The sequence below is a fragment of the Dama dama genome, chromosome 33, assembly GCF_033118175.1.
Source record: "Dama dama isolate Ldn47 chromosome 33, ASM3311817v1, whole genome shotgun sequence".
Lineage (NCBI taxonomy): Eukaryota > Metazoa > Chordata > Mammalia > Artiodactyla > Cervidae > Dama > Dama dama.
The window spans coordinates 27,515,159-27,531,515 of NC_083713.1; the positions used below are offsets into that span (position 1 = coordinate 27,515,159).

At 41.9% G+C, this 16,357-nt stretch overlaps 1 protein-coding gene across 2 annotated transcripts in view; it reads right to left on the reverse strand.

Annotated features, from left to right (window-relative positions):
• Positions 1 to 4,301: 4,301 nt before the first annotated feature.
• METAP1D (methionyl aminopeptidase type 1D, mitochondrial) overlaps positions 4,302 to 16,357 on the reverse strand; it is a 71,408-nt gene continuing 59,352 nt past the window's right edge. For both annotated transcript variants that reach the window (XM_061135074.1, XM_061135075.1), the window contains 5 exons: positions 13,956 to 14,119; positions 7,236 to 7,333; positions 5,935 to 5,982; positions 4,961 to 5,039; positions 4,302 to 4,830 (listed from right to left, as the gene is read on the reverse strand). In XM_061135074.1, the coding sequence (XP_060991057.1) occupies positions 4,752 to 4,830; positions 4,961 to 5,039; positions 5,935 to 5,982; positions 7,236 to 7,333; positions 13,956 to 14,119 (468 nt within the window). In that variant the 3' untranslated portion in view covers positions 4,302 to 4,751. The remainder of the gene's footprint in view (positions 4,831 to 4,960; positions 5,040 to 5,934; positions 5,983 to 7,235; positions 7,334 to 13,955; positions 14,120 to 16,357) is intronic.

Sequence of the window (16,357 nt, forward strand, 5' to 3'; positions counted from 1 at the left end):
CTAGCGGGTTGGCACCGCCGCCCACCACCTCCTACAGTCCCCACCCTCCGCCCGCCCCCAACACCGGGGCCCAGGGCACCGCTTCTTCTAACCATCGCTACTCGTCCGGTGCAGAACTAGGGCGTCTCTGGAGCCCGGCCACGGCCTCCCGTACGCTGAGTCGCGCAGTTCGGGCGCTGGAGGAGGGCAACAGAGCGCTATCCTCCGGAGAGTCTTGTGCCTAACGCAGCGCTCTCCTGGCCGCGCCTCCCTGGCCTGGGTCCCCTCTGCCACATCCCTGGGGGCGGGTTTGGGGCCCTCCGGACGAACTCACTCACTCGGCCGCCGCGCCGCCGCCGCTCTCTGGGGCCCGCTCGCATTGCTCCAGGCCAAGCTGGCTACTCCAGCTCGAGGCTGCACCGGTCTGATTAAAACAGTGCGAGCAGAGAGCCAGGAACCCGCACTTCTCCTCCCAGGAAAGGCTGCCGCACCGCCCCCCTCCCCGCAACACCCACCCCCTCTTTCCCTCCCAACCTTCCTCCGCCTCCCCCTCCCTCTGCATTCCCTCTGCGCGGAGCGCCCCGGCTCACTCGCCCCAAGGGCGCGGCAGAGTGAAGCCTAGGAGCTGGCGGGCTCCGTTCGGCTTGAGCCGCGGGTGCCGGGTGGTCATTTTCCGGCCTCCTGGGGTCTGGCGATAGTACCCGAGGTGCAGGAGTCCTGAGAGACACCAAAACCCGCGGCAAAACCAGGCCAGACGTAGGCTCGCGTGTCTCTCGGTGGACACGTCTCTCATGGTCGCCCAGGATTCTCATCTCCAGGGCCAAAGCGGGCGCCACCGAGCCCAGGGCAGGGCTAGTGGGGGCAAAAGCTGCCAAGGCGCCTTCTATCTTCTGGAGCGCTAGGTACAGAAAAGCCCACAAAAGCTGCCCCCCCCCTCACCCCGCAGCCACCACCACACAGCCACCACCCCCCGTGAGGCGTGGCGCGCACCACGCTGGCTGCGAAGGGGCTGTTGGTTTCCTATCCCGCCAACCCCACGGTGAATCCCAAATTACTTTGTTAGGTAATTAGAAAGTGTTGATAATTATTTCTTTCATAATTTAGCGGTGTGACGGGAACGGGGAAATGATCTTGTGAAAGTTCACACGTGCAGATGTATTAGTTACTGATTCATTTGATTAAATGGTAGTCTCAAGTGCTCGGATCCGCAGCTGAAGGCGCCCCATTAGCATAACACTGATGTTTAATTTTCATACGCATAATTAGCCATATATTTAACACTAATAGCAACATGCAGCCTTTCAGCGTTAAACAGCCCGGGATTTGATCTGGCCTGAGCTGAACCTTCGCCGATGCACCTTCCCCTGTCTAGAGTGCGCAATGATCACAGGACAAACCTCTGTAATCAAGCACATTTTGGCAGAGGGAACACCAATAAAAATGAACATTCAAAACAAATTACATCGGTGCTGTCGTTACAGATATTAGCGGAAGGGGCTTCTCTTTTTTAACTTCTGTAGCAGCAGCTGCTGCCCCGCGGAATTCCTCTCCTTTGGTTTAAGGGTGCGATGTTGGGGGTAGAGATATTTCAGGCAGCGTGGTTGCAGCAAAAAGAAAAACAAAAGCCAAACAAAACAAAACAACCAATCCTCCAAACCAATAACGGGTTTGCCAGCGTTTAAAATTATTTTTCTTTCTTTTTCTTTCTTACTTTCTCCTCCCCCCCCCCCCCTTTTCCCCCTTAATCATCGAAGCACACGGCGAGGCTTTGTAGCAACAACCAGCTAATGACTCCGCCACCAGACAACTCCCGCAGCCGTTACACTTCTCTTGATTTCCGTGTTGCACTTGTGATTTTAATTGCTCTTTCCTAGTGCCTGTTTTGGGGTGTGGAGTGAGGTACGCCCTGCACAGCAGCGGATGCCGCCCTGGCCCCTTGTCTCCCGCGCGCCTCGCGGGCCCTGCCCACGTAAGTGATCTCCGCGGCTGGCGCGAGGTCGGGATTGGGAAGGAGGGAAGCAGGGCTGGCGATTCCCGGTACTCGGGGCAACGGGCGAGGAAACCCGACGGCTGGGCTGCCCCGGGCCAGCTTCTTCCAGAGAACTGAAGGGTGGGGGAAGGGGAGAGAGGCGGCCGCAGGTCGCGACGGTCTCTAGGGCTCTCTGGTTCACATCTGGAGGAGGGATCCAAGTGTCGCAGCGCAGGGGACCGGGTTGGATCCGGGGAACAAAGGACCCGCACGGGAAACGGTTTCAGAGCCTGGCTTATTTTTTAAAATTGATTATATCTGGGCGAAGGAGTGTCTACACTCCGGAATTATTTCTTAGCCCCAGAGAAGCAGGTTCGGGGAAGGGTGGCTGAACCCGGGCCCTCGGGCTCCGAGACGCCCGGCCTTGACTAGCTGCTCAGTGTGTGATCTTACGCCTAAGAGCCCAGGGTGTCTCCCTTCCAACCCCCACCGCGGAGGCGACACCTGTTCTGAAACGCCGCTTTGCTTAGATCTTGGCCTGTCCCATCTCGGAGAGGAAACAAAACTCTCCCATTTCTCCTGAGCGCCCCGGATTCCGAGTAGAACCTATTGGAGACTCCACGGACCGGGCGCCTGGTGGTGTTAGCAGTAGTCACGCATGGCTGGAAACCCTGCAACCCGGGGTGAGGTTTGGGGCCAGTTCAGTTGTCGGAGTTGAGGGTGGGGGCTTGGACAAGGTATTCTAAAATCTGCTTCTTAACTTCAACTTCAAAGCGTGTTTAATGGAATTCGATCTAATTCAAGTTTGTTTCCTACAGAGCTGCTGACTATTGGCTGGTGCTAGTATATATGCATATATAATAAACTTTACTCACTTTAATAAGTAGGATTATAAATCTGTCCCACAAATACCTCCACCTCGGAAAAACTACTGCATAAGCAGCGAGTTATCCCAGTGGCTGGTAAAATTCTGTATTCCTAATGAAATTATTCTTGGGGAATCTTGGGGTAAATGGATCTGTGGATAAGATATTGGCTACTCATTGCAATCTGCCTAATCTAGGAAAGAAGTGAAATCAATCTCTGGCAGAACTCTCCTAAGGTGATCTGGGTCTTGTTCCTCTCTAGAAAATTCGGGTTGTTCTGGGGACAGCAGCCTCAGTCTCTAGGCCTTTGCTTGGCTAAATCTTCAGCACCCCTAAAGTTTCTCCGTGGATCCTGTAAATCTTCAACCCCTCCCTCATCTTTTCCAGTTCTCAGATCTGCTAGAATTGGAATTACCTCTGTCCAAGTTCTGCCTGGATGAGAGGAAGAAAGCCCAAGAGAATCCCAAATTCAGGGAAAAGCTCAAACTAGTCACTTTTCCAAGCTTGCTCATTGGCCTCAGTTTCCTATGACTTTCCCCACACTCTTGAGTGTCACGAAGATGAACTGGCTCTCCAGTCCTATCACAGAGGCCACCTGTCATGGCAGTGACAGGTGTCCACATTTCCTTGGTGCTCTGGAGCTGAGCCCAATCTATATTTAGTGGATGGCAGCTTTGTATAACCCGTTACAGTAGAAACAACCACTGACCGGTGGAATACCCCAAAATCATGGCCAGGGGGACACTACTTTGTACGTGGCTTGCTAGAAATCCAACCCTCTCCACCTCTGAGCCCAGGTGTGAAGAGGTCCCCAGGAGCTCGGGTAAGGGAAGACAGAGTACCCAGGATGGGGATGAGCCTTGGGAGACTCAGAGTGTGGACCCTTGGATTTCGCGCTTCTAAAGCAGGAGGAGCTGCTGGCAGGCTGAATTAAACTCATCAGCTCTAATCCTGACTAACTGACTAGGCCCTTGCCCTCAAAAATACCCGTGTCTCCTCTGGAAGGGATGTGCTGGGTCTCCAGTGCATTAGTGCCGGTCTGAAGAAAGCCAGTGTTGGGAGAGATCAATTTAGGGAGGATACCCGCCTGACACTGCTCACATCTGGGCAGGTGGGGCTGAAGCTCCAACTCCCAGAGCAGAAAAATCCTTAGCTTGCCTCTGTATGTTGGTGAGAGGGTCTCTCAAAAGTAACCTTTGGGATGGCCCCACGGAGCAGTTTGAGGGCAGGGAGAAGGAACCACAGGGGACCAGAAAAGGCAAGTTTTTGGACTGATAACCCCAGGCCCCTGGTCTAGAGGCAAGGAAATGTTTGTAACTAACTCCTCCATTCGCCGGCTAATCTTTTCATCGCAAAGCAGCTATGAAGGGGAAAGAACCGGAAGGGCTGAGGGGCAGCTGACCCCGCCAGCGCCCCCGGGGCGGCCAATGTGGAACCCACAAGGGGGGCGGAAAAAGAGACCAAAAAAAAGAAAAAAAAAAAAATCGTAACAGCTAGGCTCAGGTTTTTATTCCTGCGCGAGAGTGAAAAGTTCAGAGACTCAAAAATTAACGTAAGACACAGTGGTTTTAAGGAGTGAACGCTTTCTATTCGGGCAGAATCAAGGATAGGGAAAGGGGAAAGTATGCATTGCTAGGACTTCCTAGTCTTCCAAATGAGGGCGTCCCCATTCCTTTCCAGATGCGTTTCCCGCGTTGGGAAACAGAGACTGGCTCCAGGATCCGTCTCTCCGAAAGCGCACGGCCACTTCGGGGCTTCAGATTTGTGTTCGGAACGGCTCCCAAGCCCTACCGCATTTTCCCTAGCCGGCGATGCTAGGTGCTAGGTAGGTTACTCTAGGGCCTGCCGTTAGCCAGTTTCTTCTAAAAGTTCTCCAGCTGGATTTCAGCAATTTTAGAAAAAGGGCCCCGGGTCTCTTGCGACCTTCGTGTTGCTCCTCAGGCCTCGTGGGGCAGTTTGGTCAGGATCTGCGCGCCCCTCGACGTGATGAGAACTGTGTGCTCGAATTGGGCAGACCTGAAACACACAAGACAGAGATGAGCGAGCTCAAGCGCCGGCGGGGCAGGGATCAGCAGCTCGCCCGTGTCGTGGGACGAACCTGCCCTTCCAATACAATTTAAAAGCAACCAGGGCAGAAAGCAAGCACCTTTGATTGTCCACGGAGACCACAGTCCATGAGTCCTCCAGTACTTTAAATTCAGGGGATCCCTCGGTTACAATTGGCTCTGTAAGAAGGAAAATATTTACTGCAGTGATCTAATCAGATTCTTGTCAAACATTGTTTTGACTGATTATTTAAAAAAAAGAATAAGAAGGTTCTCCCCCCCTCCCTCCCAGTGCTTCCCCCCACCAGTTCATGTTGTCATCTCGCAAGCGCTGATAATTGATGTTGCTTACATAGTATGCTACAAACTGAACAGTAGGAAGAGGAAACGCTATGGCATTCAAAAATGTATGAAGTTGCCTAGTTCGTAATTTTTTTAGAGAAAAAAGGGCATTTTAATCAAGACTTAATTAGGACCCTGTGGATAATAACCACCCAAACACCAGTCCCTCTTATAAATATCAGTCGGTTTTTTAAAATATTTGAATTTTTAAAACATGCTCAAAATGTTCATTAATCAGCAAATAACAATTTTCTTATTTCACTCTAATTGCTTCTCCATTAAGCCCCACAGTCAGAAATATGATGCCTTCGGGGCTTTAGGTGATTGGAATTTGGTGGTGACACCAATCACATGATCAGCCAGGAATGGGTCAACAGAGAGTATATGCCACTTGCTGACAGGGAGCAAGGGACATAATCGCCTCTAGTTACTGGGTGTTAATGAAAGAAGAAAAAAAAAAACCCACAAAAAAGCAACACAAAAAACCAAACACCACATTATGTTGGTAACAGAATTAAAGGTTGGACGGCTGCCGTCTCCTAAATGTGTCGGTAAGTATCTGATTTAGGAAGATGGGGCTAGAGGATATTATTTAATCAGATTTACTATGCATCTGAATTATTTCATTACACTGATTGGCTTTATTAGTCCTTCACCGACTGCCTGGCCTAGGCCAGCGCGGCTGCACTGCGCCAGGGAGCCCCTGCTCTCTGAAGAGGAACTTAGCACTAACCTATGGTGAACGCCATGCCCTCCTCCATGAGTAGATCACTGTCATTCGCTGTAAGACAAAAATACGAGTGTGGGGCGTGGGGATGGGATATGGAAAGAACAGAGAGAAATGGGATTAGAAGGGTTAGGCTGCACAAAAAAGTGGTCATTTTATTTTTCTTTTAGGAAGAGGTTCTAGAATCTTGAGTGGTAGCTACCCAGGGATTAAGCACAGGGCCCCTAGGCCCTCAGCCTCTGCATTTTCTGAGCTTGGGGTCAGGGCCCCTAGGAAGGGTGCACCAAGGCTGAGCAGCCCAGGTGCTTGAGACACGTTTTGGGCTCCCCTCTCCACTGTCCCCTTGCTGTGGCCACTTGCTCCGAGGTTTGCTGGCTCCCACCTCCCAACGGAAAGGGGAAGACATCTTGAGAACTGAGACAAAGGGAAGGCAGGTTGGTAGGAGGGAAGAACAGGGGTGACCTGAAATACTTCCAGGGCTTGGCACTGGGGGGGCACTCACCTGAGAGGCCCTTTCTGCACTCCAGCCTGGGCCTCTTACAGCTGCCTCAGGTGAAGTTCTTTGGCCTAAAGGAAGTTCTGACCTGCTGAGTGTCTAGGGATCTTTCAGGGGGTGGATTCCAGCTAGTAGTTCCTCTATGGGGCTGTTCCCACCCCGAAGGACACAGGTCAAAGCGCCAGGATCAACTTTCCTTTGGTGCTTGTCCAGGTATGCATGCCTCTTGGGGACACTCCACAGAACTGCTTCATAGCCTAACCCAAGTCCCCCACCTCTTCTGGCCCACCCTTGCCTTCTCACTGTAGGGAGAACATCCAGGCAGTGAAAAAATGGGAGACTCTGGGTATAATCTAGGAATCACTAAAGAGTACACGCTGCTAAATACATCAGCTGTCAACGCTGTGTAGGATGTAATGAAGTTTAACCACAACAGTCAGCAGTTAGAGAAGGGGGTAGAAAAAGAAAAACAGAAAACAGTCATATGTGCATGCTGCTGGGACATTGATGCAGTGGTGTTTTGTTTTCAGTAACTTTTTCTAGACAAATATCCCTTGCGCCTTCCAGCCATCACCCTTCAGGAGAAGACAAAAAGCAAAACAAACCTTATTTGGGGATTGAAATGGCTGGGCTCTAATTCAGTAACATAGTAACATGCTGGTTAGGATTAAATAGGACCACCCCCCAACACACACACACCCTCATAGGGAAGGATGACAATGTGAATTCCAAGTTCCAGCAAGAGATTCAGGAGCAAAACTGCTTTATCTTGATTCCTTTCAACAAGCAGCACCCAAACTAACTTTCTTACCATGATGCCAAATTTCTGGATGTCCATGAAAGTAAGATCCTATCCCATGTCCCACAAAATGTGGACAGACTTGCAAACCATTCTGATGAGTTATCTGGCTTTAAAAGTGACCAAACAAAATACTGAATTAAATTGGATCATTTTAAGTGCATATATAGATAAGACAAAGTCCCTTCAAAGTATTCTCTGAAAAAGAAAAAAAAAAATCAGTTCTATTTAGAGTCATATGGTAACAATTTGTTTTCATTATTCTGGAAAAATTTTATATTTTGTCACAGCTTGCAACAACTCCCTTTGGATACATGAAGAAAAAAGATATGTAGCTAACACAATAGTTTGCTTCAATTACTTTAGTACAGCACTCAAACAAGGTCACTTTTAGATAATGAGTATGCATACACACATATACAGTGCAATATAACCAAGATGTATGTGCAGGTAATGCAGGTCATACAAACCTGCCTGATTTGTATGGAGTTTCACTAAAAGACTGTACAAATTATTACTGACTTGGAACCAAACAAAAAAAATTTACGATCTGAAATGTGACTTCTATAATTGCTTATTCTGGTCTATTTCAGAACATCAAACATTTTACAGACACATTTATACAAAAGGTCACATCTGCTTTGTCAATATTCTTGAAGCACTCCAAAACTTTGTGATTATTTGAGATTTCTACTGAAGACCTATACCATTAACAGAATTCATAAAAGATGCTTTTTAATTGCTATGATGCTTAGAAGAAGCTAGTATTGTGATTCCTAATTCTTAATGCTACATTAGTTACTTCTACATGCAAATCTTTTGGATTCCATTTATTCCATATAAGTGAAATCTTAGAATCCAACCCTAAAATCTTCACCTACAAGATTAAGAAGTTGTTTTTGAAACCAGGTGGACATGTTCATTTCTGGGAGCACCAGAAAGACAAGAATGTACATACCATGAACAATTTATATTTTCATGCGGATGAAGAGCAAAGTGCCTTAACCCTAACCATAATAATGGATTGGGATTTATAGGACTACTATTTAAATTCTTAACCAAACCAAAGTTCTTGGATCCCAAGCTAGTTTTCAGCAGCCCTTTGGTTTGGTTTACCACAAACTCAAAGGCATTTAGTCAGCATCTTTATGAGCATTCCTGTCAAAATACTTTTCTCTAGACATTTTTAACCTTCATCTCCAGACCTGTAAAATGTCTTCACTTAGGCCAGGATGTCACCATAAATATCAGATGGGCAGTCTCTCATTCAGATTTAATTTCCATGTAACAGTAATAGGTGAGCTATACATGTGTTGAGAGGAACGGTAAGTGAATGCTTTTATCTCTTAATTTGTTCTTTATGGTTATACTTATTTCTGTGTGTCTTTTCACTCTGGACAGGAGGTATAACAACTTTTCCAAGTTGTTTCTATTTGTCCCACACAATTCCTGAATAAAAGCTTAGGATGGAGAGTAGATAGAGGCTGGAAGAGAGATTATTCAGTAAGATATGCTGATCTAGATTTTTTTTTTTTCAGTTAGAATAGGTCTTATCTACCCATCTACCCATTATAGCTATGTCCCAACAAACCTTAATAATTCTAAGAGGATTCATTATAAACTGTTCTTCTATTTTCTTTTCTTAAAAAAAAAATGAGCTATTTTTAAGGCTCTAACTGATTGGCAAGCATCACAGCTACATTGTGAATGTGTGTTACAGTGGCAATCTTCATTTTAATTTCTGATGAGAGGACAGGAAGAAAGCCCACTATGAAAAAACACTTGGGGTCCCTCCCCCCTCATATCTCTCATTCCTCTTCATAAAAGAAGCTGTGCAATTACTAGGTGGCTAAAGATAACTAAGTGCATTCTACAACAATTTACTGCCTGGATCCTGCTGAAACTTTTGGTTATAGGAGGATCATAGAATATATGTGTCATGGATGCCAAGGTCAGAGGATTTCACAGCTGTGTGGAAAGAGGAAAAGATCAGAACAAATTTCCCTCAGTTCCTTGGTCGAGTACCTGTCTCAATGGTTGATTCTCAGGAACTAAATAAAAACTCCTGTCTGCTTTTTAGGGTATTTTCCTTTTGGATTGGTAGTTAGCTGTTTTAACACATACTTCCTGGGACTGAAGGGAATAAAATCTCATTAATGTTTCTAATTACTGATGAAAAGCATGCCCCTTCTCCTATTCTACTGTGTACTGTTCTTCTATTTTGGAATATAAGGGAAGCCCAAGATTAATTTACATGATTCTAAGACTTAAATCTAACTTCATGGAGACAATCCAAGTGATCTATAGGAGCAAATGTCTGCTCTAAAGTGAAATCAAGTACTAGAAACCCTAGTTATGGCACAGGAAAGTGGAGCATGCAGGCTTCTGACTAGTGTGTTGGGGAAAGTGGAAGTGTTGGGTGGGCAGGGGTGCCCACAAAGCATACGGTTGCTCCTTAAAACCAGCCATCACGGGTTGTGACCTATTTCTGAGCATGAAGGTCTTCTTGCCTTGGATATTACACAGATGAAATCTGCCTTCTTTTTGTTGAAATCTGCTAAAAAGAACTCTCTGAGTATTAGCTCTTCTGTTCTGATTTTTTTAACTAAAAACTCTCTAAGACAGCAGCTCACTTTATTTAAGTCTGAGCACATTTGGGATTTGAAGCCCTTCATATGGAATATTTGGGGAGGAGGAGAGAGATGTGTAAAAGTAGTTTATCAACTTACTTGAAAATTATTCCGTGTTACAGTTCATGTTTCAGGTGTGGTTTAGAGTTAAAAGATAAATCTCTCTTAAGGAATTTCATCCTGTGACTGTTCTCTTAATTGAATCCCCTTTCATGGGATAGTTTTCCTCAATAAAAGTTTTGTCTAGATAAATTAAAATTCTTGATACATTTAAACTATATTTTATGACTAAGAATACATTCCCCAAGAGGGCAGAGGAGTACTATTTTTAAGTACACACTCTTCTAAAGGAATAAAAATGCACATGGAAATAGTTTTATTACTATTTCTACATGAATTCTATCAACAGAACTGATTTCCATATGGTCACATCTCTAATTAAAGGACCTCAAATGGCACCTGATTTTCTAAGTCATGGAATTTTACTTTATTTTTTTCAGATTTTTATTTTAACAGTAGTCTTTGGATGCAGGAATGCACAAATTCAAGGATTCCCTCTAATTGAAAAGGAATGTTTAAGTACAATTAGTAATATTTTTGAAAGCCAACAACTGTTTTCCAAAAGAGGAGTACATTTTTTTTTTGTTTCAAACTGGATCACAAATTACTGTATTTTTCTTACAATAGTGCTGAACTTTTATTTGAGGTTTTCTGTTTCTGAAAAGCAGACATGATGGATTGAAATAAAAGATAATTTATTGCAATGCTTACTTTCATGTGCAGAGAGAAGTAGTGTAATTGTAATTTACAGTAGCTGTCAAGAAAAAATCCATCACAGATGACATTAAAATGACTTATTTTGCCTGAGCCACTTATTGTTTAAATGTGCATAATCTAATGGAAAGAGATTATTTTTAAAAATCTGCTTTATATTCTTCTAAATTAATATCAAAACATATACTTATGAATTAAACATTAAAAACCATTCATTGATACTTTCATCATGACATTTACAAGGATAAGTTTAAATTATTTTTGATTGAACTGTCACATATTTGTGATGCATGAATCTACACATTCACAGTATTCTCATATGTACAGCTCATATCATCTAAGGATAATTACAAAAATACAGATTTAGAAATATTTTAATGCAAATGGAGGTACAGTGAGCATAATAACGCTGTAACCTAAAGATCACTAGACATCCCTCATAAAAAAGAAGGGCACAGAGAGAACTCTTTTAGCCAATACTTCTTCGGAGATATCCTATTCTTCAGGTTTCAGAGAATTTCAAAATTTCCTATAAAGATCACCAGGCTTTTGACATGATACTACTGAAAGAGTAGAGAGAGGCTATGCAAACGATGGTGAATATCTTAAAGGAGGCTGAGTTGAAAGATGTTTGTAAACCTTTGGTCTATAATGATTCAGAGTACTTCTGGCTTAAAGGTGGAGACTGTTTATTTACTCCCTTGAGAGTTTGCCTGAATAAGAAAAGGCGAAATAACAGATGTCCAGAAACACTGCCTTAACACATTAGAACAAATATTTGTTAGACTCAGGGCCAGTTTCCTCCTCAGAGGCAGACACAAACCATCTAAATAATGAAATGCATTAGAGTAACGGAAAAAGTTCATTGTCTATGTTATTTTTCACATAGTTTTGTAAGTGCGGTTGTCGGCACTGATCTGGTTTTCAAAGGAGTTTGTACATGCAAATTCATTCTCTACGAAAACTGACCTTTGCATCCAGATAGCTAAAATTCAATGTCACTTTCAATTTTACTCTTCTTCTTCTTTTTTTTTTTATGTAGCTAGAATTAATGTAGTGAATATGTAATGAAATGCATTATCCTGCATGGAGATTTATCAGATTTTCCGACTGAATGCTATGCTTTGCTAGTACTAGCTGGAGTTCACCTGCATGTTGGTGTGGCGTGTGGCTCTTTTTTGTAAAGAGTTAAGTCGTACACAAAAAAAGGGAACAAAGGTCAGCACCCAGCCGCCACTTGAATGTGAGATTTTTCTTTTTATTCCCCTTGATGTATACTAGGCTCTATGTTATTAGTCTTAATGATGGAAAATTGTAGTGTTGATACAAATCTTTTTTTCAAAGTAGTAGGCGGGAGCTCCATTTGTTAGTAAGTTTTTTTGTGACTAAAAGCCACGGACAGTACATTTATGTAGCAGTAAAAGGCCTAGATGCTCTTTCCATAGCAGAGCTAATTATTCCTACTGTGACCTTACTGATCTAGCCTGTTCCTAGTACGTCTCATCTGCACGCCTGTTCCTCTGTGTAGATGGTGTCAGAGAATATGAAAAACCCTATAATGAAACCATTTTCATGATGGAGAAAGGCTACTGGAGTTGCACTTGCTACAAAGAGGCTCAATTATATGAGTAATTGTGATAATTTTCTACATTCATAGCCTTCAATGGGGAAAAAAGAATGAGAGCCACAAAGGAAAATTACTTTAACAAGAAAGTACAGAGAGTAAAAATGGAAGAAGAGACAAAAAAAGGGGAAAAAAAACAGAAAAAAAAAGTTTAAAAAATAGATCTGGAGGGAGGAATAGCGAGACAGGGAGAACAACAGAAATGCTCAAAAGCCCATGTGCAGCTGTGTTGCACAATTAAATTGAATTTTTTTTTTCTGCAGTTGATGAATGTGACTACTGCAAATGTGCCTCTGTAGTTAGCTATCATTTGTTGTTCCGTGACAGGAAAAGGATAATTACCTCTCAGAGAGAATCAAAGGCTGACATGCCCTTTAGACACAGCCATGAATGCAGAGCTCGATAGAATGCTTGAATAAGAATCTAGTGTTCTCTGCCCCCTTCTACTGAAGAATAAATTTTGTTAAAATGCAAGAGCACCACCAGTAAATTTGTTGAACCCTAGGTGTTCAAAAATATGAGGTACATCTATCGACTCATCCCATTTGCAAAAATAAAACTGCATTTTGAATTCATTTCTATTATATTCATGGACAGTAAGATAGTGAGATATGCATTAAATTTCTTTTCCCAGTAGGGGTCTGATTCAACATTTCCTATGAAAGAACAGAGAGACACTATCCTTTTTTCCCAGGCTAGTTAGCCTATAATTTAAAACTGTCAAAAACACAATTTTGTTCAAAGTCTTCAATAAAAGCTTCTCCGATATAACCCAAAGAGATTTTACTAAAGTTTGATTCAGGCACTGTTACAATATTTTTAAAGCCATAAATACATTTAACTGATATTTTACTGCCTTTTTTCTTAAAGTATTCGAAGGCTTACGAAGAAAAAAGGCAGCATCTTTTCAAGGTGACTAAGCCTTCCATCCTTCAGACAAATGGGAAGTATTCAATGGTTCATATTAATGAGAGCAGTACTTTAAAAGGTACCAATGTAACCATCTTTATTAAAATATGTTACTTTTAAATGAAAACACATATCCTGCACATCTACTTCAAAACAGTTAGGGGAAAAAAAAGAGATCTAAAGTAGGTAACAGATTACAAAGAAAAGTCTTGAATTCAGAAAATACACATACTCTCAAAAAGCAAGCACAGAAGGCTGTATGGAAAGTAAACAGTGGTTTACAGGAAAAATGAACCAGACCAAAAAAAAAGATCACCCTTTCAGGCTGTTTGCTAATGCACTAATTTGAAAGGTAAGCCTTGCTTGAGCTAATGCTTTTTATCTTTCTGTCACAGGAATAATTTCACTTCACGCCTTTATAAAATCTAGCTTTTCTCCAGTCTCCTATTCAAGATTTGAGATACTTACCTCTTCTTAGCTACTCTTCCATGTTTGGTATGAGTTTGAATATAGGAACACTACAGACCAACACGCTGAGCTAAAATTAAAGCAGTCATATAAATATTGCTTGCTGCTTCTATAAGTTTCTTTGTTGACCTGATATAATTCACTTTTTTGAAATCTTTCTTTTTTTTAAACTCAGGGAACAGCACTGCACGCTGGCAGTTCACATACTGATATCAGACTGAAATGATGGTTCTAAATCACAAAACATGTCATCAACTTTACACTAAGCCACCAATAACCTTTGTACCATCTGCCAACCCTCCCTTTATTTGTCACTGCAAGGCTTACCTGATTGTGTTTCCAATGACAGAGAAGGGAGCCCCCGCTCTGCAAGCCACAATTGCTTCATCTCTACACCTCCTGGCAACCTCCACTAACTTTTTACCACATTCATCCACATTGCCCACCAAAAATGTTTCAGAGGTGTCTCCATGGTAGCCATTGTAGTAAACCTAAACACAGGCAGAAATGTACAAATATGTCCTTGTTTAAAAATCTATTCTCCTACGTTGCATTCCTTTATATATTTAGTAGATTCATGTGTTTCACCCTTCCGGAATTATTAAGTTTACCTACAAAAAAAGAAGAAATAACCTTACAGAAACATGAAAAAGGTACACAATGATATTACAAAAGTTTAAATAAATACATGACTAGCATGGCTCTTTCAGCACTATGATTATCAATATTCTTTAACATTTTGAGTCCTCATTTTATTTCTGAGGCAAAATTATATATGCAAAAATAGTGACCAAAGACATTGACCCATGATTACTACAATAGGTTTAGAGAATTCAGAAGTATTTAACACAGTGAAAAGTTTCTTCAAGTGTCATAAAAATACTTATCTTTTATTTACCAGCCCCACACTTGGAAGTGATAGATAATGACAACAAGAAATAAGATAGATGTATCAGTGTTATAACAGACAGAAGAAGAATTCAGTTCCAAGAACTGACATGGCTCAATATTGGAATGAAATAAGTTATAGAAAAATCCTGTATGGAAGTGAAATCTTAATCAAATGTTCCAGATAGCAGAATGTTAACAGAAAACACTATACATGGATTTTTAAAGAATCAGAATATAACAAAACAGGTTTAAGAATAAAATTACAGAAAATAGCATTTTATCTGTCTTCAATGACTCAGAAGGCCCTGCAGGATCTTGAAAGACACCATATTCATTATAAAAATCAATAATTACCAAACACTGTAATAAATACAGAAGGTAGAGGAGACTGGTTGAATATTGATCCTTTGATATAGCATGGAATTTGCTATTTTGCATAAATTTGTCCTATGTAATTATTTTTCACATTTCTCTTTCTCATGAAGTAGAATGCAGAAACTATAATAAAAAAGATGTTTATCTGAGCTTTCTGTTTTAATATGGAATTAATCTGTATACTCTTCTTCATTAAAAATACTTTTATATGCTCTGTAAGGGAGGCAGGAGAAGTCTTTATCTTCCCTTTTCAAGTCAGGAAATGGAGGCACAGACAAGTGACTTGTCTAAGGTTAGTGGCAGAAAACAAGAGGCAGATCCAGGTCAATATGATGGATTCTTGGCTTCTAATCAAGTGTTTTTCCTACTATATCAAGTGACCTTGCAATACAACAGTGTTTTATATATTTATTCCCATTTGTAACCCAAGAGAGTACAAATTTTTACTTTATACACAAGAAGATAACATTTATTAATAAAGAGTAATTATTAAGACAAAATCGTAACTCTGAATGCTTCTATAGTTGCTATTCAAGTAAAAATATATTTAAAAAATCATTATTTGCCTTTTCATATTACTTTTCACTAGTCTAAAAATGACTACTTGAAAGATTCAATATATAAGGAAATAATACTTTTGAAAGTCTGTGGCAATTATCTACAATTACTGTTTTTATCCACAAACTATTCTTGTTTTATACTTCATTTATTTAATTCTTCACTTATTAATAATTTAATAACATTTAACATGTTTACTGAGCAACTATTATGGGGTATCACATCACCTTTTTTTTTAAACATTCAACTTTCAAGGGGAAGTCTATTTTCTTGTGATATATACTAGATGTAAGCAATTATAAAATGTAATGAGTATTTTCTGATAAGTAATGAAGCCTTTCATTTAATAAAATATTTCATGAGAAATATAATTGAAGTTACTGACCTATATGTTTCCTTGTTCCCTTCACATTTCCCTGTGCACGTGCTTAGCTGCATCCAACTCTTTGCAACCCCATGGACTGTAGCCTACCAGGCTCCTCTGTCCACAGAATTTCCCAGGCAAGAACACTGGAGTGGATTGTCATTCCCTTCTCCAGGGAATCTTCCTGACCCAGGGATCGAACCCACATCTCTTGTGTCTCCTGCATTGGCAGGCAGATTCTTTACCACTGTGCCATGTGAAAAGTCCTCACATTTTGAGACACTTGAAAACATTTCACTTTGATCATTTGAATGTTAAAAATGAAATTGTTTACTGAAAGTCTTCAGGAAACTTAGGAAAGGCAGAGACTATTCTCTTTGGGCACATTGGAAACAGGCGGGAAGGGTGTGCTGATTTCATTGAAAGCAGCAATTTTTATTAGGGGTGATTAGGTGAGATAATAAATGGATAGCCTCTAAGTCAGGTATAATCCAAAAGAAAAATGCATCATGAAAAATACTTTATTTCATGTATACTTCAT